The following is a 22,175-nucleotide window of genomic DNA, read 5'->3' as shown; positions in this document are numbered from 1 at the left end:
CCTGAACAAGAAGCGGCTCCTGACAGGCTTTTAGAATGGAAGCCCCCAAATAAGAGAAGATTTGGGACCAGTTGTAAGGTTACATGACTAGGACATCATGTGCTCAAAGGGAGAAAATATAATACCCCGAGAGCCCAAGGTCAAGTCCAAGAAAGGACTCTAGAGAAGTTAGTATATATATCGAGGATAGTAAGAAAGAAAACAACACCTATTGGATATCTTCTGAACTTAATATGGATAAAGAATTCTCGGATTAAGCGTGCTTGAATTAGGTAGCTCAAGAATGGGTGACCCCTAGAAAGTTCACGTAGACCCATTAGGGTAAGTTGATCTGATCTTTTATATCTCTCGATGCGGGATGTTATATAACCCTTCACTCTTCTCTTTTTGTATATGCATATTTCAAGATAAAAAGATTTTTTTTGATTTGGATGTCATTTCCTTTTGTTTTCTCCTCCTAAGCTCTCATTAAGCGGTCTTCTAGAGAGGGGAAAGCTAAAGCTATTACTAGATTCCAAGATGATACCATCCTTTTCCTAACTCCTTCTCAATGTCAAAGTAGACAAGCTACTAATTTTATTTCATATATTTTTTATATATAAAATATGTATTTTTTATCATGTATCTTTTAGCTTTGACTTCAAGAATTGACCATGTTTTGCCTAAATACTTGATTTAACCTTAGAATTTTGTTTTTGGATAGTTTTTCATTTTAGTATTGCCAAGTTGGGAAGGTCATGTTTACTTTTTTGGAAAGCATATAAGTCCTCCTTAGTTGTAGAGAACATTTTATAACTTTGACACTCTAATTTTCTATTAAATCTCTCCAGTTATAAAATAGAATATTCAATTATCTAAGTTTTCAACTTTATAGAAATTTGAAAACTTCAAAAATGTTTTCTAAATTTTCTAGAGATGAATGCCATTGGTTTTGAAACATAAAATGTTAAAGGTCTGCTTAGTTGTAAAGCAGAGTACAAAATTACAAAATATTCTCTATAAATAAAATTAATCCATAATATCTTTGTTTTCACAAGTGCCCTTTGAAGAGGCAATGTTGTGTTGGGTTGATTTATTTCAAACCAACACAAAAAAAATTTAAAGCAACATATATCGAACCTTTAGTCACAACCTCACGATAGGCGAGCAACCTTGTGGTGATTGATAATTTCACTCTAATAACCCCTCAAATCACCTTTTTTTAGACCTCTATAAGATATGATCTATATGAAGCTCTTTTAACATTCTTGGCATGTTAGAATATTGAGATCTGGCTAGATCTGACTGTTGTTGTCCTCTGATAACACCCCTATTTTTTCTCCATCATCGATAGTGACCCTTAATTGGATCAAACAACAATGTGCATATATAGAGCTCATTAGATTATTTGACCATGTTGAAACATTAAGATTTGGGGAGATTTGACAGTTGATGTCTTGCAAGTGAAATTCAATTGGAAGATGTCCTCTCCTAAATCAGCATTAACTGCTGGAACTTTGTTGGGTTCAACATTAGAAATGCTTCAATTGGAAAAAAAGAAAAAAGAATGCGTCAACCATTGTCACCTATTTGCCAAACCTAAAGAAGTTTGCTCTAAGAGGTTCAATTCCTCCACTCAACAGAAGGGTTTGGTGATCATTTTGCGAGGACACAAACAACTTAGAGCATTTTGATGTTAAGGAATGCATTGGTTTCAATATTACTAAAGCTTGCTTCTCATATTATACCAAAGGTTGTTGCAAGTCTACCTAGGTTTCAAAGTTCATGCCATTCACCTTCATCATTCAGAATCTTGTAAACATGCTTTCAAAGCTGGCTCCAAAAAGAAAACGAAATGGTGCAGGTCAGGAAAGAATAAGGAAACACACATTTCCTAGAGAATGGGCAAATTAACAGCTAACTTACGTTTCTATCATAAAGGTGAATCTATAGTTATTTTCAAAGTTGTCAAATATGTCTATTAGTTGTTTTTCATGTCTGAATGTTACTTTTTCAATCAATTTGCATATTGTACCACCCCTAGATACCCACTATTGAAAAAGGGTTGTCCTCTATGTTATCCACTCTAAATTCCATTTGAGTTTCATTTATTTGGTCAAAAATTGCTTGAATTAAACTCTCGATGCTACCCTTTTAACCCTTGAATCTAAACACCATTCATGTAAAGATCGTCTTACTTTTATAATTTGCATATTGGTCTTAGATTTTATAGAAATCACATCCTTGGACTATATTTTCCCAAAAGACAAATTGATCCAATGGTGGTTAACATATCAAAACCCAAAATGATCCAATGACTACATCTTATCAGATCTAAAAATTAAATTTTGCTTAAAAGATTTGTTCCTAGGAGAGCATCGTTAGCCACCATCCATGAAAAATTCCAATGATCAAAACCAACCATTGAAATCCCCTCGATATTGCGACTCATTTACCCAAAAATAAAAAAGATTAAAAGTTGTATCACACTAGCTAGATCTAGATTTAAATTTTTGTAAGAACCCACATATGCATGTATGTAAATATATATGCATAGATCAAAGGCAGAAGATGGGGAAAAACAACCAGAAAAAAGCCAAAACTGCATACCTTGGGGTTGGACTACTTCGACAAGCTGTAATCAACGGTTGGAGCTCACCAAATCTATAGTCCAAGAACACCTCTAGGGAGATTAAGGTTGACTTCACAATGGATCTGTCATGAAAATGGCATAACCAAATGATTGTTTAGCCAATGATGGATTTCACCCTGCAGAATGAATCAAGGAACTAAGGACATTTCAAATATCAACAGCAGCTCCCATTGAAGCAATTGTAGTAGCTCTAGCATGCATTTACTTTGCCCAACAATTAGCTAGATGGGGAAAAAGATGAGAGAAGTTAGAGAGAGAAAGTGAAGAAGACATGCAATACTAGGGTTTAGTAGGAACCCAAAGGTCTTCTCCTTCTTGTTTACTCTTTTGTGTGTGTGTGTGTGTCAATTATTACATCCTATCCCCTTAAAAAACTTTGTCCCCAAATTTACCTAAATCTTGAAATAGATGTGGCTATTTCTCCCTCATTACCTCCTCACCTTCCCAAGTTACCTCATTTTATAAGTGATTGCTCTCTTTGACCTTAACTTCTTTAGATCAATGTTTTCTTATTTATTAATCTAAGGTTCAGACAAGCCTCTCTTCATATTTGAGGTCCTCAAATGTACCTCTTAGATGTTGTGGAGCAACAATACATGAAAAATTGGGTGTACTTTATCCATGGAAGGTGGTAGTGCTAAGCAATAAGCTACGTCCCCAATCTCAAACCATCTTTCATTGGTGACACTCCAAGATTCACATGATCATCAACTAAGAATTCTATTAGTTGTCGACGTCTATCAACATATGATTTTTGTGACTTTGACCATTAAAAACCTATCCCAAATCAATTGCATTTTCTCAAGACTTTCTAGCACATGGTCAGTGCTAAGGTGGGGTTTTTTTTCTACCGATAAGCAATTCCTTCCAAGAAGCACCACATACAAGGGTCATTAGTTGTTATTGTAGGCAAATTTTATTAAATGCAATCGAGATCCCCGATTACCCTTAAATCAATGGTACATGATCAAAGCATATCATCCATAATCTAAATAACTCTCAAACTACCCATCGATCTATGGGTAGAAAAATGTGCTTAATAATAGTTAAACATTGAGAGCCTCTTAGAAAGACCTCTAATATCGTGAAGTGAAAATAAACCATCAATTAGAAATAATAGAAATTGGGACCTCATGAAAACAAACAATTACAACCACAAATTTTTGGGCAAGATACGTCATGAAAATGGATGATCGAATTGGAACAAAATAGGTAGTCTTAGCCAACCGATCCACTACCACTCAAGTAGCATCATAACCCTCGACCATCGTCAATAGTCCCATAGTAGAATCCATAATGACATTTTCCCATTTCTATTCTAGTACTGATATCTTCGACAATATTCTTTCTAGTTTTTACTGCTCTATTTTAATTTGTTGGCATGCTGGGAATAAAAAACTGTTCTACCATATCACGATTTAGACCATCCCATCACTTCATTTGTGATAAGTTGTGTCACTTCTTTGTGGCTTAACTCCTCCAAAATTTGCACACAATCAACACCAAACCACATCACTACCACCCACTGTCGATTGCCATTGCAAGTCACTAGCTAGTAACCTCGATTATCCAACACCATAATTAGAATCCCCACCTCAGAAGAACACAATATCCAAAATCCATGTCAATCCAATGATCAAATCTACCTAGATTTGACAATTAACCCTTGGAATTTCGATCACTATTAGCCACCACAACCAATGATTCTAATGAATTAAATGGGTCATCAAATTCTATCAACTACAATGGTTAACATACCCAAACCAAATCGATCCAATAGCTACATCTTACCAAATCTAAAAATTAACTTTTGGTAAAAAGATTCTATTCCTGGAAGGGCATCGTCGATCATCATCCAAAGCAGATTCAAATGATTGGAGCTAAATATTTAGAATCACCTTGGCTTTGTGACCTGCCGACCCAAAAATCAAAAAGATCAAATGATTATATCTCACTATATCTAGATTTTAATTCTTATAAGAACCCACATGTGCATATATATCCATATCAGAGTTAGAAAATCACTATAAACAACCAAAAATAGGCTAAAATTGCTTACCTTAGGGTTGGACTACTCCAACAAGTTGTCGTTGATAATTGGGGCTCCCCAAATCTTGAATCCAAAACTACCACTAGAGATATTAGGGTTGATTTCAAAATGGATCTAACATTAGATCCTGAGATAATTGACCAACAGTTAGCCTGATAAGGAAAAGGATAAGAGAAGATAGAAAGAAAAATAGAAGAAGGTAGACGACACTGATAGATTTGAAATGCTATAACACACCAAGAAGGGGGGTGAATTGGTATATAAAAAAAATACTATTTCCTTAAAAAAATTCTTTTGATAAAAATGAGATGTCTATGAAGATAATGGCTTCGTTAAACCTTAAGACCTTGAAATGGCATGATGAAGTATCAACGGTATAAAGACAATCTCGTCTTAACACAAGAAACAAATATGAAATCTTTTTCAATGAAAGGATAAATATATGAATATGAATCAAGTGAGAAATATAAAGATGCTTGGAAAGATGAAATAAACGAAGAACACAAGCACAAGATAACACAAGGATTTATAGTGGTTCGGTTTAAACAAGACTAATCCACTACCTTAATTAGCTCATCACTAAGGATTTTCAAGCAAAACACTATAACTCTTCTATCACACCGGATAGGCCCTCTAGCATTGGGCTAGGAAGATACAATCCTCTTGCTTAATCAAGCAAGCCCTCTAGCAATGCTAGATAATACAAACCTCATACTATGATAGGTAGGTCCTCTAGCTATGCAAGCTAGGAACAAAAGAAATGATACAAGAGATGAATTTCTAAGTGTATGCCCTCTTAGTTACAATGTAATAAAGAACAAATGCAAGGCTAAAAATATGCTTTGAAACAAATAAAGTACAAGCCTTGAAAGTAAGGAGATTTAGGGCACAAACGAAGCATGACAATTGATGAGCACTTGGGAGTTTGTAGATAGATCACTTCGGTGGATCGAATTCTTCTTTTTGACTTGCATTTATAGAGGTTTGAGAGCCCAAACTTGAAATCATCCTGTTACAAGTAGAGAGAGCACTTGAGAGTGGTGGTCACTAGCCATTAAAAGTTGTCTGCAACAATCCGGTCGGCAGCTTCTTCTAACAGGTCGATAGGTTAGTTCAAATATTTGAACACCGATCGACATGTGAGTTAAAACGATCGATAGCTTCTTAAGATCGGTCGACGGGTCGATATGCAAAGACAGTCAACAGCAAACAACAGAGAGCATGTTGACAATATGAAGCAACACCGGTTGACAGGTTCATAGAACCGGTCGACAGGTTGTCTTATGTTTTGAAAACACATGCTATCATTTTTTCACGGCAATTAAAAACAATGTTTTGGAACATAATAAGACCAATGTGTTTAAGATAAAATATGATGATTTTGCTATGATATAAATATGAAAGATTGAATTTGATTTAATTTGCATAAGATAACTTGATGAAATATAGTTTGAAATTGATTTTATTTTCATAACATATATAAGTTTAGTCAACCATCAAAACCAAAACATCAATATCATCAATCTCCCCATTTTTTATGGAGACAAAAACTTTCAAACTATGATTCACGAAATCAATTTCAAATTTCAAATTTACCTACTCTCTCCCCTTTTTTTGTCAAAGATCAAAAAGAGTAAGAATACATATTCTCTTGCTCCCCCTTAGGATAAGCTCCCCCTTAAGATGAAGCTATGATGCTCAAAAAAGTGATAGACATATGAGATTAAGAGCAAGAGTAACTACAAGCAATAGATTAAGTATAACAACTCCTTTGAAACAACCACCAAATGTGAGAATTTAACATAGGTGCATGCTTTGATATTCAAAAACATTAATATGATAATAGTAAAAAATAACTTAAAATGAATTGTTCATCACAAAACAACATATATGAGCCAAGAGATAAAAACTAAGCTTGCTATCAACTAAGGATTTGCAGTAAGAGATGGAGATGAGGATGATGCGGCTAGGGGTAGTCGAGATAAGATAAGCTCCATAAACTGAGTCATCTGAACTACATGCTCAGCTTGCTGGCTACGAATCTCTCGAACCTCTCCTCGAAGGGAATCAACTTCAGTTCAAAGGCCCGCAATCCCATGAATCACAAGATCATCTGGACGATAAGAGGATTCTCCAAAAAGACGAGATGGAGAGGCACCCAACGGAGACAGAAGAGATACGAAAGATGTGGCATGAGGCTCAGCTATAGGAGGAGGAACATCTTCATTCTCAAGTGAGGAAGGCACACCTCATTGAGTCATCTTTTTAGTTGTAGAGTACATTCTCGATGTCCTATTTATCTCACCTATTAAGATTAACTCTCATGATTGTGAATTCTTTTCTCAACATATTACTATTTTTTAAAAAAAATAAAAATATAATACTTGGATGAAACTATTTAAGAGAATACGACTCTAGGTGTGAACTCATCCATCAGGCTGAATTATATTCTCCTGTGACAATTTTGAAATGGAAAAAAATAAAAAATGCAACTAGCGGTTCTGTTCAAGAGGTGCTCACCTCTTATAAATGCTAGTTGAACCATTATTTTTGCACTGAAAGAGGTTAAACCAGTATATTTATTTTATATATATATTTGGTGTAGATAATAACATGCTCTTAGGGGAGAAATCTAGACTATGGAACAATTTTATGGTGAGAGTGACCTTGGATGATGACAGTAATTTTATTATTTTGTAACTAATGATTAAAAATTTGAGTTGTGAAATAATTATTTTAGAAAATAAAGATAAAATAAAAATAGAATCACTTATAAAAACAAGTACTCTCATAATTTATATTATTAATTATAATTATAATTAATTATATATTTTGGATGGTATCATCAAAATTATATTTTTGGTTCGACAATCATTATCTTAAGAAGATGAAATATTATTTATGAAATTGATCACTCCCAACAACTCAAGATAATTATAATTAAAGGTGTTGTCCATCCAAAAATATTATAGGAAAATAATAATTTTTAAGGAAATGGCTACTCAAGAATTCAGCTTCATGTTTATTACAAAATTTAAAGGAAGTAAAACAAGAGAGATTGGAAGAAAATAAGAAAATTGTTGAAAGAGAGAAATTTATTGGAGTATGTTTTTTCTTGGCCAGCATTGAAAGGTGCATACTTTTTCCCCAGAAAATAATCTCATCCTCAAGCCTCAACCAACCATTCCCGCCTTATCCCATTCCCTAAAGCAGTATCTTATCATAAAATCATATCAGAATCCCCAGATGCAGAGCCATCAGCCTCAAATTAGGTTCTCTTTTCTTTCACTTCTTCCAGCAATATTATTAATTCTTGGCAGGTTGTGGGTCTGATCAAAATGGCAACAGCGTCAGCCACACTTTCTCCGGCGAACTTCGCCGCCGCCACCGCTTCCTTGGGCTCCCGCCGGGGGAGAAAAACCAGGGTGAACTACATTGGTGGGATGAACTCTTTTGGTGGGCTCAAAGCTCACACCAGTGTGGCCTCTCTAGGCCTTCCTGCTTCGACTGAACACTACTTTTCAAAGATCGCTAGTTCTTTGAAGGGAAAAGGCGGCGGCGGCGGAGCCCTGTCCTCCACCTGCAACGCCGCCGGCGAGATTTTCCAGATCGCAGCCATCATGAATGGCCTTGTTCTTGTTGGAGTTGCTGTGGGTTTTGTTCTTCTTCGGATCGAGGCTTCCGTTGAGGAAGCTGAGTGAGAATTTATTCAAGTTAGAAAATTGCTAATAGTTGGATTGTGTTACTTTCTTTGTCAAGATTTGAACTTAGAACTGTGTATTTCTCTTTTTCCTACTGTAATAAAAACTGGTTCCTTTGCTATAAATTTTCTTTTAGAAACAAATTAATGCATCTTCTCGTTCTCATGCCTACATAGGAAAATGGTTGATGTGTTGCATATCACCAATTCCATGGATGGCAACGTGATGACTTTGTCCCTTCCTTTTCCCTTTGTAGGGTAAGAATTTATGAAAACCAATGTATATATATATATGTCATAAATATATGATGAGGGTATGTTTATAATTAAAGCTTATTACAATGAGTTTGCTTATTTTTAAATATTATGTTTTTATATAAATTTATATTTTATGCTACCATCCCTTTCACAAATTCTTGTATCAAGGTGAAGTTCTTTCATATTAGGTTGCAAGGCTTTTGTTCAAAACTCTCTAGGCTACAACAGCTTCACACTGGAAGAAGGTAGTATCCGATCGTTTGGATTTCATTCCATGGCTCTATGCAATGCACTTATATCCTTCTATATCACCAAAGAAAAAGAATCACTGTAAACTTCCATTTTTCCCCCTTTTTGTCCTTTCTTGACTTTCTGGCAGATGCTTGGATTAGCAATTTGTCGTTGAAAATTTTGTAGAAGACATCTGTCTCGTGTTTTCAAAATAAAACCTCTTTGAGATTTGAAGAAAAACTAGTTTTTCTTAAAGAATTAAAGAAGGGAAAGTCAATAGACATGTGCACTAGAAAGAGGCCTAACAGCATGCACATTTGATACATATTCAATTGAAACTAAACGAGGCGTCTTAGATTCAAGTTCTCCTTCATTTCTTAATGTTCTAAATTGTGTTCTGTTTACTGGAGAAAACGATTGCAAGTGTCAGGCGTCTTAGATTCAAGTTCTCCTTCATTTCTTAATGTTCTAAATTGTGTTCTGTTTACTGGAGAAAACGATTACAAGTGTCAGGCGTCTTAGATTCAAGTTCTCCTTCATTTCTTAATGTTCTAAATTGTGTTCTGTTTACTGGAGAAAACAATTACAAGTGTTAATGACACTTTCCATTGAGGCAGTGGTATTCCTCTATCACACAATCCTGAAACTATAACAAAAAGGGTTGCGGAAGAGAGACAATTTTGGGGATTATGCTGAAAATGATGATAAGAGTTTTACCAGTAAGGAAGACCCATATTAATTTTCATTCCACATTGAAAATCTCGAGGTGGGGATGCAAACTCTTATTGTGAGCTTCCTTCTGAACTTGTCAAAGTGGGGAAAACAACAAAAACCCAATTTTCTCTGGCCCCTTCAATAAGGACACCCTAGTAGTGGCATAATTGTAAGTACAAGACACTATCACCTTTTAGATTTTTATTTGTACATTTTTGACTTTGTGTAAGTTTTGTCTGCTTAGAGGTTATAGAATCATGGAAATCACTGGAGAAAGAGTTAGAATCACCTCTAGCTGAGTCATGGATTCATCTCCAGCTGACGAAGAGAACAAGGCTACCAACAGCTAGATCTGACTCTTTCAAGTGATGAAAGAATTAGGACACAAGCAAAGAGGCAATTAGTCAAACAATTTTGGTATCGGTGGAATTTTCTTATTTTGACGAGATAGGATCTTAGGAAAAAAAGGAATGGAGAAGAGGGCCCCTTTTGAGAATTAATTCTAAAATGATGACCAAGTTTTACGGCAAAGGGGAAAGATTTTTTGTGCCATGGAGTGCAGAATTCTCTTCCACATTGAAAATTACATGTTGGGGATGCAAACTCTTATGGTTGAGCATCCTTCTGAACTTTCCACGGTGGATAAAACCAAAAAAAAATAAGAAAAAGAGAAGCCTTTGGAAAGATAATTTTCTGTAGACAGAAAGTTGGGCCCCCTTCCGAAAAGGGCATCTACTGGTACCTTCTTTAGATTTTTATTTGTTCATTTTTTAACTTGTTCATATTCTGGTTGCTTAGAGGTTATAAAATCATGGACATTACTAGAGAAAGAGAATAAGGGGAGAGAGCCATTTCTCGCTGAGTTATGAAGTTTTATCTTCAGCTTCTAGCTCTCTCACTTTCTGGCCTCCTTTTGCCTCTCGTTTGTCTCTGGATACTCAAGGCCAGATCCAATTTTCACAAGAAGAAAGGCAGGACACCTCCAGAGCCAGCAGGGGCATGGCCTCTTCTGGGCCACCTCCATCTTCTTGGAGCAGACAAGCTACTGCACAGAACCTTGGGAGCCATGGCTGATAATTATGGACCAGCCTTCTGTATCCGTTTAGGCATGAAGAAGGCTCTGGTGGTTAGCAGCTCTGAAATTGCAAAGCAGTGTTTCATTGAAAATGATAAAATTTTGTCCACCCGGCCAAGATCTGTAGCCTTAGAAATCATGAGTTATGACCATGCTGTGCTTGGTTTTTCTCCTTACGGGCCATACTGGCGCGAGGTACGGAAGCTAGCCATGGTCGAACTCCTGTCAAGTCATAGACTTGAAGTGCTCAAGCATGTCAGGGACTCGGAGGTGAAGTTTTTTGTCAAGGAGATGTATGAGCAGTGGGTGGGGAAAGGGTGTGACAGCCCAGTTTTGGTGGAAATGAAGCAGAAGTTTGGGGACTTGGCAATGAACATAATTGTGAGGATTATTGCGGGAAAAATGTATGCTGGCAGCAGCAATGAGGAGTCGAGGCGCTGCCAAAAGGCGATGGGTGATTTCATGCATCTAGTCGGCTTGTTTTTGGTTTCCGATGCAATTCCATTTCTCAGTTGGCTGGATGTAATCAACGGATATCATGCCGAAATGAAGAGATCGGCAAGAGAGGCAGATGCTTTGTTTCAGGGGTGGGTGGACGAACATCGGCAAAAGAGACTTAATGGAAGCATCAGCCCAGAGGATCAAGACTTCATCGATGTGATGATGGGTGCACTGGAGGAGACCAATGGCCATTATGGCCGTGACCTTGATAGTGTCATCAAGGCGACTTGCTTGGTATGCCCCTAAACCTAACACTTGATTCACTAAAATGAATCGAAACTGCATACTCAATTAGTTTGATGTCATCATTCTTCTTTTTTTCTTTCTTGCCTTTTGAGGTCATGATATAATTGTTGCAATTGCAGATATCTAAATATGCAGACAATCGTTCCAATACTCCCTTAAATTTTCCTCTCTGAACTGCATAATCAATTAGTTAAATGTCATGGTTCTTTTGAATAAGCATGAGTGATTAAATGAAATAAAGCAGTTCATAAGAGCCCATACCTAGAGCTAACATCATATACCCCAATTGAGACACGGCAGAATGGGCTAAAGAACATCACTGATTATTGTCCATTAGCTAGAAAGAGCTATATTAACAAAGGTTGCTTAACAAAATTTTAGGCAATTGCTAGCTGTGTGATAAGAGGATGAACACATAAAAGCACTGCTGGTACATAGTTCTTGTATGTAATTGCCAATTGCTCACCCCGCATAATGTTTGATGCAGAGTATGATTCTGGGTGGCAACGACACGACAGTGGCCACTCTGACATGGGCGCTCACACTACTACTGAACAACCGCCAGGTGCTAAAGAAAGCACAAGATGAGTTGGACATCCACGTGGGCAAGCAGCGCCAAGTGAACGAATCAGATATTAAGAACCTTGTGTACTTGCAGGCCATTGTGAAGGAAACATTAAGGTTATATCCTGCCCTGCCCCTGTCAGTGCATCGCGAAGCCATGGAGGATTGCACCATTGCCGGCTTCAACATTCCAGCCGGCACACGCCTGCTGGTTAACCTCTGGAAGCTGCAGCGTGACCCAGACATTTGGTCCAACCCCTTGGAGTTCCGGCCAGAGAGGTTCTGCATGGACCAAAGAGATTTTGATGTTAGGGGTCACCATTTTGAATTGATTCCATTTGGGGCAGGCCGGAGGATTTGCCCCGGGATCACTTTTGCTCTCCAGGTCTTGCACTTGACTCTGGCCAGGCTCCTTCATGGGTTTGAATTGGGAACCGTCTCGGACATGAAGGTTGATATGACTGAGAGCCCGGGGCTGACTGTTCCAAAAGCAACTCCATTGGAGGTGCTCCTCACCCCAAAACTGCCTTCCATGCTTTATAACTGTTGAGCAGCATCCAAATAGGGCCAAATTTTGTTGTTTCTCTATAGCATACTAGTACCTGCACAAAGAACTTGAATAATAGTCTGTCAACAGCCTATCATATCAAGCTTGTATTCTACCATGGTCTCAGCTGAATAAGAGCCCGCTTTTCTTACATATTTAGCCTTCCGTTTAGCTTGATTGTTAAATTCAATGTGTTCCCCACCTAGTGGGGATAAAACTTATGATTGTGTTGTTATTCTATTTCAATACAATGTGTTGTATAACACGACTTGGGTGAAAGTGAGACCCATTGCTGGTTAATTCAAGAAACCTTGGATGAATGTAACCAGCATCTATGGATACACTTTACATGGGTAGAGCACAAAAATTACAAATCACTAGCAGGTTGATTATCCTATTGTTAAGACTTGGACAATATTTAGATAAACTTGAGAGTTTACCTATTAGAAGTATAAGCGTCTTACAACTCGCATTCTTAATGTGCTGCAAAAATTTATGAAGCTTATGGATCAGTTTGCATGAAGCCAATGATGAGAAGAGAGATATCTGCATCTCTGCTGTGAAGTTGCTCATATTCAATTGACTGGCCTCTTGGATTTGGTAAAATTTAAGCAAATGCATGTTGTGAATATCATAAATTCCAGAAAGTATCGACCACATTGCATGTTTGCCAGTGCCCTTGCCCTCAAAGCATGTTGTTACTGCTGGCATCGGCCAGCTGCGTAACACGCTGCCGTGGAAAAAACTCAGGAACCCATAACAAAATCCCTTGTTAATATACAACAACCTACTGCAGAAACTGCAAGAACAAGAGCTGCAGGAAAGCTGGCACAGAAGCTAATTGCAGATAGAGAGGCCCCGCGAGAAACGAACACCAAGTGGCAAACGCCAATGATAATGGCATCCCAGGTCAATGTGATCAGCCTGAGTGATTGTGGAAATAAAAAGGCTATTTTCTGTATACAGAGGCTCCAAGGAGTCCAGAGATCCCAGATAGGACCACAGATGAATGAGTTGAATCCGTGGAAAGTGAAAATCCTGCAAATGTAGCTCGGTGGAGGACCATCGTGGTGTGCTCGAAATTGTCAAGCTTGAGGATGAGCTTTAGTTCAGAAAGAGGAGTCCCTGACTCTCTGATGTGTTGATGGGGTGCCATAAACCGAGAACACGAGCCAAACCTGGTACTAGATGTCCCACAAGTGTGCCCATTGGAGCTAGAGTCTCAGAGACACGTGTTTTGGTTGTGATCTGTCAGTAGCTATATCTTTATCCTCTGCCATTGTTGGCTAGTGTAATTACCATATAAGAAAAATCTATCTTGCCCCAAGCCCATACTTGTTTCCTTTTAAGCTAAGATCCAGCGCATGATTTTTTTTTTTTTTTTTCATATGAACTTACTATTAGTTGGAAGGCATAACTTAGTACCAAATCCCCTCTTTAGGATTTGATATTGTTTGGACTTTCATTCTTTTCAATGCACTTGTATCCTCTACATCACAAAGGAAAAAACAAGAAAGCACTTTATAGCTACTTGTGAATGTGTTTCCTTCTCTTTTCCTTTTCCCTTTCTGTTCCTTTTTTAATTTTTGTCAGTTGTGCAGTGGCTTTGTCTTTGGTTCTAAAGTTACTCATCAGAAAGCATTCTATTCACTCTTATAACTCCATTAATTTTAGGGTTTTTCAGGAATATGACCCGAGTTACGGCTAGAAATGGCAAATGGACAGGCCAGGCCGCACCGACCCGCCTCCCACTTGGCCCACCCATTTGATTGGTCGGGTCGAATTTGGCCTGCGAGAGAGGCGACCTGAGCTGGGGCAATGGAAATTGGAGTCTAACACGACCCTCTGGCCCTTAATCAATGGGACAAAGCTAGTCGAGCCGACCCATGGGCCTGTTGAGTCAGGTTGGCCCGTGAGTTATTTATTTTTAATTTTTTAAATATAATTTTTAAATATTTTTTTTTATTTTTTTCGCAAATGCAACAAATATTTTTTAAAATATAATGTTTACTTACAAATATAATTTTTTTATGTTTACTGTAAACATAATTTTACAAACATAATATTTACTTATAATTTTTATGTTTTTAAAATTATTTTTATTGTAAACATAATTTTACAAACATAATTTATAATTATTATGTTTAAAATATGTTTATAATTACTAATTACAAACATAATTTTTTAAATATTTTTTTATTTTTTGGTGGGCTGGGCCGGACTGGGCCATTTTAGCAGGCCAGTTGGTGGGCCAGCCCATGGGCCATTTTGTTTGACCTGGCCGAGCTGTGAGGCAGGTTGGCCCATTCGTCATCTCTAGTTATGGCCTTGGATAGAGAATTAATATCAACCCCCACCAGTGAGATAACAGCTCGTGATTGTGATTGTGATTGTGATTGTTGCTACTTTTGTTATGACTAGAATCACAAATTATGGCTGCTTCAGGACAGTTCTTCTAAGAAAGGAAACGATTGCTTTAGACTTGCTTCTCTATCCTTGTTAGATCGGTATGCTAATTACTTCCTTAACCTGGCAGAAGAGTCCTGCATTCCAAGGTAATAACATCGGTGCCACAAACAGATTTCGTGTGTTTTTCCTCCCCTTCCCAGTCTTTAGGGAATATAACCTTCAAGAGAACATATAATAGAAGTTCCATCTCTTGCTTCATTAACAAAGGCTGGCATATACATATAGCAACCGAATATTACAAGGCAAAATTACAGAAGTCCATTATCAGATCCAAGATCTGACAGGGAAATTTCTCGGCTATTTGAGAAGGTATTTGGCAGGAAAATGAGAGGGAGAGGGTGTAGAATTAGAGAATTGAGGGGGAAGGTGAGAGAGAGAGACAGAGACAGAAAGAGAGAATTGAGGAGGGAATTTGAATTACTTCAATTGATTTTCCATAGCTCGAAATGGCTGGGTCAGACCTTTTTATACTGATCCTCAGCAACAGATTGGTCGCCAATGACAATTTCCCTCCATTGTACCATATAATGACCTCCCTTCATATTTGTACCAGACCTAGTTATCAGGTTGAAGTCGGCTCCTTGTCTCCATTGCTTCCTGTAAAAGGACTGCATGAACACCTTCATATTGCTCAAACTAAGAAACCCATGTCAGAGACTCCTCCTGAGAACAAAAAGGTGTTTAGTCCTGTTCTGGCAAGGATGACAGAACTTAATCAAGCTAATTGCATTGATATGGATGAAAGGCTCGGGAAAAATGTCTCAGATTGCCCTATTTCCTTCCTGGTTTTTACCAATTTGTTGCCATTCAACTAGCATCTATCAGGGAAACACGAATTGACTCTCAAACACTACTGCATTCCAATCTCTTCTTCCTTTTATTTTCATTGACTTGCCCGGGTGATTTAAACCAATAAGGATCGGATTTACTCATGATTTCAACTACAGCACATCTGTCTTCTGATAAAAGGAAAAGAAAAGGACAGGAAGAAGCTCTAGAAGTTAGGTTCATGCTATTAATAGGGACAAGTCAAATAAGATTTTAGCTAGCCAGATCGTTGAATTCAGCTGAATTGAGCGGAAAAAACTCGTCTAATTTGAACAGTATTTCACTGAAAACCCTCTCCTATACTATCCATCAACTTATAAGTTGTGACCAAATCCTTTATTCTTTCTATTAGCTTCTTTTTTTCCCCTCTTGGTTACACTGATAATTCAACAGAGAACTCAACCGTCCTTTGTTGGAATTTTAGAGACATTGGTAGCTATCAAGTTAACGAACAAAAGCTGAAAAAAAAACATGAATGTGAAAGGTTGTAATCTCATTTTATTTATTCATATCATCATGCCTTTAAATAGGCAATACATGTCAATTGAATAACAAGAAAATAAGATTTATTGTTGGATTTAAATTTAAAAAACGAAATTATCTTAACCCACTAAATCAGTAAACAGAATTTTGACCCAATCAATCCACTAAATCAGTAAACAGATTTTTGACTCAATCAACCTACTAAATCAGCAATTTTGAATCAATATTCAACATTCCTCCTTGATTCAAAGTTGCAAAACTTCAACTTTGTATGGAGCACTTCTCTCCAAATTTCTTCCCAATTGTAAAGCACTTCTCTTCACTTCTTGATGCACTTCTCATCACAATCAATACTTTGATGCACTTCTCATCACAATCAATACTTCCTTCAAATGTTAAAAAAAATAATAATAATAATAATTCAATTTCTTGGAGCACTTCTCTCCAAAAAATTCTTCTTGGTGCACTTCTTACCAACTAAAAGAGCGTTTCCTCTTCAATTGCCCCTTCAATCGCCTTCACTGTACTTGCTTATTCTTTCAAGTTAAATCTACAATCTTTTTTCAAATGCCCAAATCTTTTACACTGGAAGCATTGAGGCTTCCCCTTGTGCCCAATACTTCCTTCAAATGTTAAAAAAAATAATAATAATAATAATTCAATTTCTTGGAGCACTTCTCTCCAAAAAATTCTTCTTGGTGCACTTCTTACCAACTAAAAGAGCGTTTCCTCTTCAATTGCCCCTTCAATCGCCTTCACTGTACTTGCTTGTTCTTTCAAGTTAAATCTACAATCTTTTTTCAAATGCCCAAATCTTTTACACTGGAAGCATTGAGGCTTCCCCTTGTGCCAACAATCTTTCTCTTCATGACCAAGTTTTTTGCAATGGTCACATTCTGGAATTTTTCCTTTCTTCTTTGACGATGAACTCTTGGCAAGATAAGCTCCTTCCACCGTCTTTTCACTTTCTTCATTTCTCATAATCCTTCTTTGCTCCTGAGCTTGCAAGGCTCCGATTAATTCTGCCAATGTAATTTGGCTAATATCCCTTGAATCTTCAAGGGAGGAGATTTTTGCCTCAAACCTCTCAGGTAGACTTATCAAGACTTTCTCTACGATCCTGCTGTCAGGTAGCTCTTCTCCCATAAGTCTGATTTTATTTACCACCGTCATTAGTTTTTCAGAGAACTCTTGGATTGTATCCTTTTCATTCATTCTAAGGATCTCAAAATTTCTTTTGAGATTCAACACTTGTATTCTCTTCGTTCTAGCATTCCCTTGATATAGCTCTTTCAATATATCCCATGCTTCCTTAGCCGTTTCACACGCCATGATTCTTGAGAAAATTGATTCAGAGACAGCAGCGTGTATTTGAGATAAAGCCCTCGGTGCTTTAGCTTCTACTTCTTCATGAGCTCTGATTTGATTGAGCGTAGGATTGTTGCCAAGTGGAGGTATCTCCCTTTCACTTTCGACCCACTGCCATAAACTAAGACCTCTCAAATGAGCTTTCATTTTGACAGCCCATACTTGATAATTTTCTCCATCAAAAACTGGTGGTGAAAGAGATGACGTGTTGGTGGAAGCCATAGAAATAAGAAGGCATTGATGGGTTCTCTCTCACAGACCCCTTAAGATCATTGAATGCTCTGATACCACTGTTGGAATTTTAGAGACATTGGTAGCTATCAAGTTAACGAACAAAAGCTGAAAAAAAAACATGAATGTGAAAGGTTGTAATCTCATTTTATTTATTCATATCATCATGCCTTTAAATAGGCAATACATGTCAATTGAATAACAAGAAAATAAGATTTATTGTTGGATTTAAATTTAAAAAACGAAATTATCTTAACCCACTAAATCAGTAAACAGAATTTTGACCCAATCAATCCACTAAATCAGTAAACAGATTTTTGACCCAATCAACCCACTAAATCAGCAATTTTGAATCAATATTCAACATCCTTGATAGTCTCAATCTCAGTTGGCATTATAGTTTGTTAAAAAACAAAATTTCCGTGGACTTTTCTTGTGTGAAGTACTATATATCTTATGTTCTTGAATAATGTATCAGCAGGCAATGTTAAACTACTTCCCAAAAAATACAATGTTGAACTAACAGGGTCCGAGTAGGACGAAGGGAAGGTGAAGATGTGCAGCTGTGACAGTAAGGGCTGCCACTCTAGCTTTTTGTTATTTTTTATCTTTGTTTATGGAAATCTCTTAGTCCCTTTTTTGACTGAAATTTCTAGAATGGATGTAGTTGTTAATTTAAGCTAAAAAGTTTGGGGATAAATTGCTTAAATTGTGGGAGGAGTAGTTGACTGTCAAAAGTAAGTTATTTTTGCTATAAATATAAATTCAAGTGAATGAATAGACTAAGAGTGATTTTCCCTTCATATTTCCCCGCGCGCTCTCTCTCTCTCTCTCTAACTTACAAGCTAACATAGCTAACAGAAGGGCTCTCGGATTGCTGTTTTTCCTGAGCTCTAGATTCTAAACATGGTAAGAGACCGAAGAGTTGTATATAGTGTGATCACGGTAAGAATTGATTCTTGAAAATATAATCGTTTTCCCACTCAAGATAAGATAATAAGATATAATGATCTGTTATCCGCATTGAACAACAATTATGTTGTCTAACACCAACAGATCATTGAAGGTTATGATGGATCCATCCATATCCCCAATAATCTGTTGTCAAGTCGATGCAGCATGACGGACTGCAAATCATTCCTCATATAATAAGAGCTTAAATTGGAGGCCAAAAGTAGAAGTTAAAATAACTGAATAACTGTTTCCAAAGATTTTTAATTGCCAGTCTGCAAACCATTAATCGATGTTGTTTTCCTTCTAATGGGTGTTGTGCTTTAGCTAGCAATGGGTTTAGCATAATCATACAATCCATGTCCCAACAAGTCATTGACTTTGTATCATGAAGATAATCTTTCATATTAGGCTGAAAGGTCTTTGCTTGACGCCAGATACGATTCTTTGAAGCGATGAGAGAGTCCGGACGAGAAGCAGAGAGGCAATCAATCAAGCAGTTTTCGTGTTTGTTTTGTTTTCTCATTTTGACAAGGCAGCATCTGAGGACAAAAAGGGATGGACAAGAGGAAACCTTCGGGGATTGATGCTGAAATGATGACAGCTTTGCAGCTAAAGAAGGGCCATATAGAGGATTAAAGAATTTTTTGTCATCATATAGAAAACTAAAGGTGGAGATGCAAACCCTTACGGTCAGATTAGCAAAGCATAAAAAATAAATGCCTTTAAAAAGATAACTTTCTTTATACAGAAAGCTGGGGCACCTGCAAGCAAGGACACCCGCTAGTGTCCGAGTTCTAATTACTTGTCATTATCACCCCCTATTTCCTAATTAAATCTCTAAACAAAGTCAACACCCCCGCCCCCCCCCCCCCATCCAATTAAACCTTGTGACTGAATTATCTTTAATAAAATACTAATCATATTATATAAATAAATTAAAGTCTATATTAAGGGTTAAGGGATGATAGTTCTTATTGATCAAATGATCACACAATATTCAAAATGTATCGCCAACAACATTAGTATCTGATATATCCTACAAATTTTAGAAAATAAGGTCAAATTTATGAATATGGGTCAAATACAACCAATAAAATGGCCCAGATAAACAGAGTGAGGGAAGCAAAATAGGATAGCAACGAGTGGAGCCGAAAGCCTTTCGATTTCTAATCAAAAGTCTCTCAGTTCAAGCCCCAGGCCACACCAAGTGGCCACCACAGAGAGCCTCTCGGTTGTGGGCGATGTTATAATTGTATAACAATGGCACTACAACTCAAGAGAGGGGGTGAATTTAGTGTTTAGAAATTTTTAAAAAAATTTGGGAGGTTCTGAAAACTAAACAAGAAAATAATAAAGCACAACAAAAATAAATGCAAAAGGGACACAATAATATGTAGTAGTTCAACTAAACTAAACATAATCCACTAGCTTAACTCTTCATTAAGGATTTTCAAATCAATCCACTAAACCTCTTTCCAAACCCGATAAGCCCTCTAGCATAAATCGCTAAGAAATACAAACTAACTACTTATACACAAGTAGGCCCTCTAACTTAAACCGCTAAGAATTACAACCTCTTACCAACACTCGGTAGGCTCTCTAATTCACAAACTAAGAAATATAAGAAATGTATAGAAAATAAAGTCGAAGAGATGAATCTCTTAATTACAAGATCTCTCAATAATAAACACAAGTCTTGAACAAAATGATACAAATGATAATCAAATCCTTTTGAAAGAAAAATGAAAGCACAAGTATAATGAAGAAGTAAAAATACAAATATTAGCTCAAATAAATTTATTATTACTTCTTGATTGTCTTAAGAGCATCTTTGAATGGTGTTTATAGGCATCCCAAGAGTTTCAAAAGAAACTAGCCATTTTTATAGCCATTATTGTTCACAACGATCGGGTTATTGTTTACTATTCACTATCCACCGTAACAAATGGTAAAAGATATTTTAAATAAATTTTTACATATTTTAACCAAATAAAATATAATATTCCAAATACCATTAAAAATTATTACAAGATTTTTAGCATTAGATTGCATGATGAAATTGAATTTCATTTTGGTGCTTAATAGAACATATAAAAGTAATTTAGAGTATCAAGTTAATAATCATTAACAAAATAATTTTATCATTAAAATACGACTACATCAAAATCATATCAAATAGAAAACATCAACCGAAAGTCTCTCGATTCCTGGTGTCCCAACACTTCTTTAAGCCCTTGAGCCTAATATGTTGTCAAATATGCTAAGAATATACCCAAAATATGGCATTCGGAAATTTGATATGTTATCACGTGAAAATTACAAGTTGGGGATGCAAACTCTTATGATTGAGCATCCTTCTGAACTTGCCACGGTGGATAAAACCAAAAGAAAAAGAGAAGCCCTTGGGAAGATAATTTTCTGTAGACAGAAAGTTGGGCCCCCTTCCGAAAAGGGCATGTACCAGTACCTTCTTTAGATTTTTATTTGTTCAGTTTTTAACTTGTTCATATTCTGGGTTGCTTAGAGGTCATAAAATCATGGACATTACTAGAGAAAGAGAATAAGGGGAGAGAGCCATTTCTCGCTGAGTTATGAAGTCTCATCTTCAGCTTCTAGCTCTCTCACTTTCTGGCCTCCTTTTGCCTCTTGTTTGTCTCTGGATACTCAAGGCCAGATCCAATTTTCACAAGAAGAAAGGCAGGACACCTCCAGAGCCAGCAGGGGCATGGCCTCTTCTGGGCCACCTCCATCTTCTTGGAGCAGACAAGCTACTGCACAGAACCTTGGGAACCATGGCTGATAATTATGGACCAGCCTTCTGTATCCGTTTAGGCATGAAGAAGGCTCTGGTGGTTAGCAGCTCTGAAATTGCAAAGCAGTGTTTCATTGAAAATGATAAAATTTTGTCCACCCGGCCAAGATCTGTAGCCTTAGAAATCATGAGTTATGACCATGCTGTGTTTGGTTTTTCTCCTTACGGGCCATACTGGCGCGAGGTACGGAAACTAGCCATGGTCAAACTCCTGTCAAATCATAGACTTGAGGTGCTCAAGCATGTCAGGGACTCGGAGGTGAAGTTTTTTGTCAAGGAGATGTATGAGCAGTGGGTGGGGAAAGGGTGTGACAGCCCAGTTTTGGTGGAAATGAAGCAGAAGTTTGGGGACTTGGCAATGAACATAATTGTGAGGATTATTGCGGGAAAAAGGTATTCTGGCAGCAGCAATGAGGAGTCGAGGCGCTGCCAAAAGGCGATGGGTGATTTCATGCATCTAGTCGGCTTGTTTTTGGTTTCCGATGCAATTCCATTTCTCAGTTGGCTGGATG

General features: G+C 37.1%; 4 protein-coding genes across 4 annotated transcripts; 3 read left to right on the top strand and 1 right to left on the bottom strand.

Moving 5' to 3' along the window:
- The first annotated feature begins 7,920 nt into the window (after positions 1–7,920).
- On the top strand, positions 7,921–8,526 carry LOC127802036 (uncharacterized). Its single transcript, XM_052337674.1, has one exon. The coding sequence runs from the start codon at positions 8,021–8,023 to the stop codon at positions 8,381–8,383; it is 363 nt and encodes a 120-aa protein (XP_052193634.1). The 5' UTR covers positions 7,921–8,020; the 3' UTR covers positions 8,384–8,526.
- A 148-nt stretch (positions 8,527–8,674) lies between these two features.
- LOC127802239 (xanthotoxin 5-hydroxylase CYP82C2-like) lies at positions 8,675–22,174 on the top strand (the record flags this gene model as incomplete). The annotated part of the gene is made up of 2 exons (XM_052337951.1): positions 8,675–10,385; positions 21,378–22,174. A coding segment is annotated over exon 2 (732 nt), but the record flags the coding sequence as incomplete, so codon positions are not given.
- LOC127802035 (xanthotoxin 5-hydroxylase CYP82C2-like) lies at positions 10,309–12,671 on the top strand. The gene is made up of 2 exons (XM_052337673.1): positions 10,309–11,395; positions 11,895–12,671. Exons 1-2 carry the CDS (start codon positions 10,451–10,453, stop codon positions 12,519–12,521), a joined length of 1,572 nt encoding a protein of 523 aa, XP_052193633.1. The 5' UTR covers positions 10,309–10,450; the 3' UTR covers positions 12,522–12,671.
- On the bottom strand, positions 17,013–17,888 carry LOC127802240 (uncharacterized). Its single transcript, XM_052337952.1, has one exon. It carries the CDS (start codon positions 17,886–17,888, stop codon positions 17,013–17,015), a length of 876 nt encoding a protein of 291 aa, XP_052193912.1.
- Position 22,175: the final 1 nt, after the last annotated feature.

Source organism: Diospyros lotus, chromosome 5 (assembly GCF_014633365.1).
Source record: "Diospyros lotus cultivar Yz01 chromosome 5, ASM1463336v1, whole genome shotgun sequence".
In the NCBI taxonomy this organism is placed as follows: domain Eukaryota; kingdom Viridiplantae; phylum Streptophyta; class Magnoliopsida; order Ericales; family Ebenaceae; genus Diospyros; species Diospyros lotus.
The sequence above is the reverse complement of the archived record's forward strand: the minus strand, read 5'-3'. Positions and strand labels throughout refer to the sequence as shown.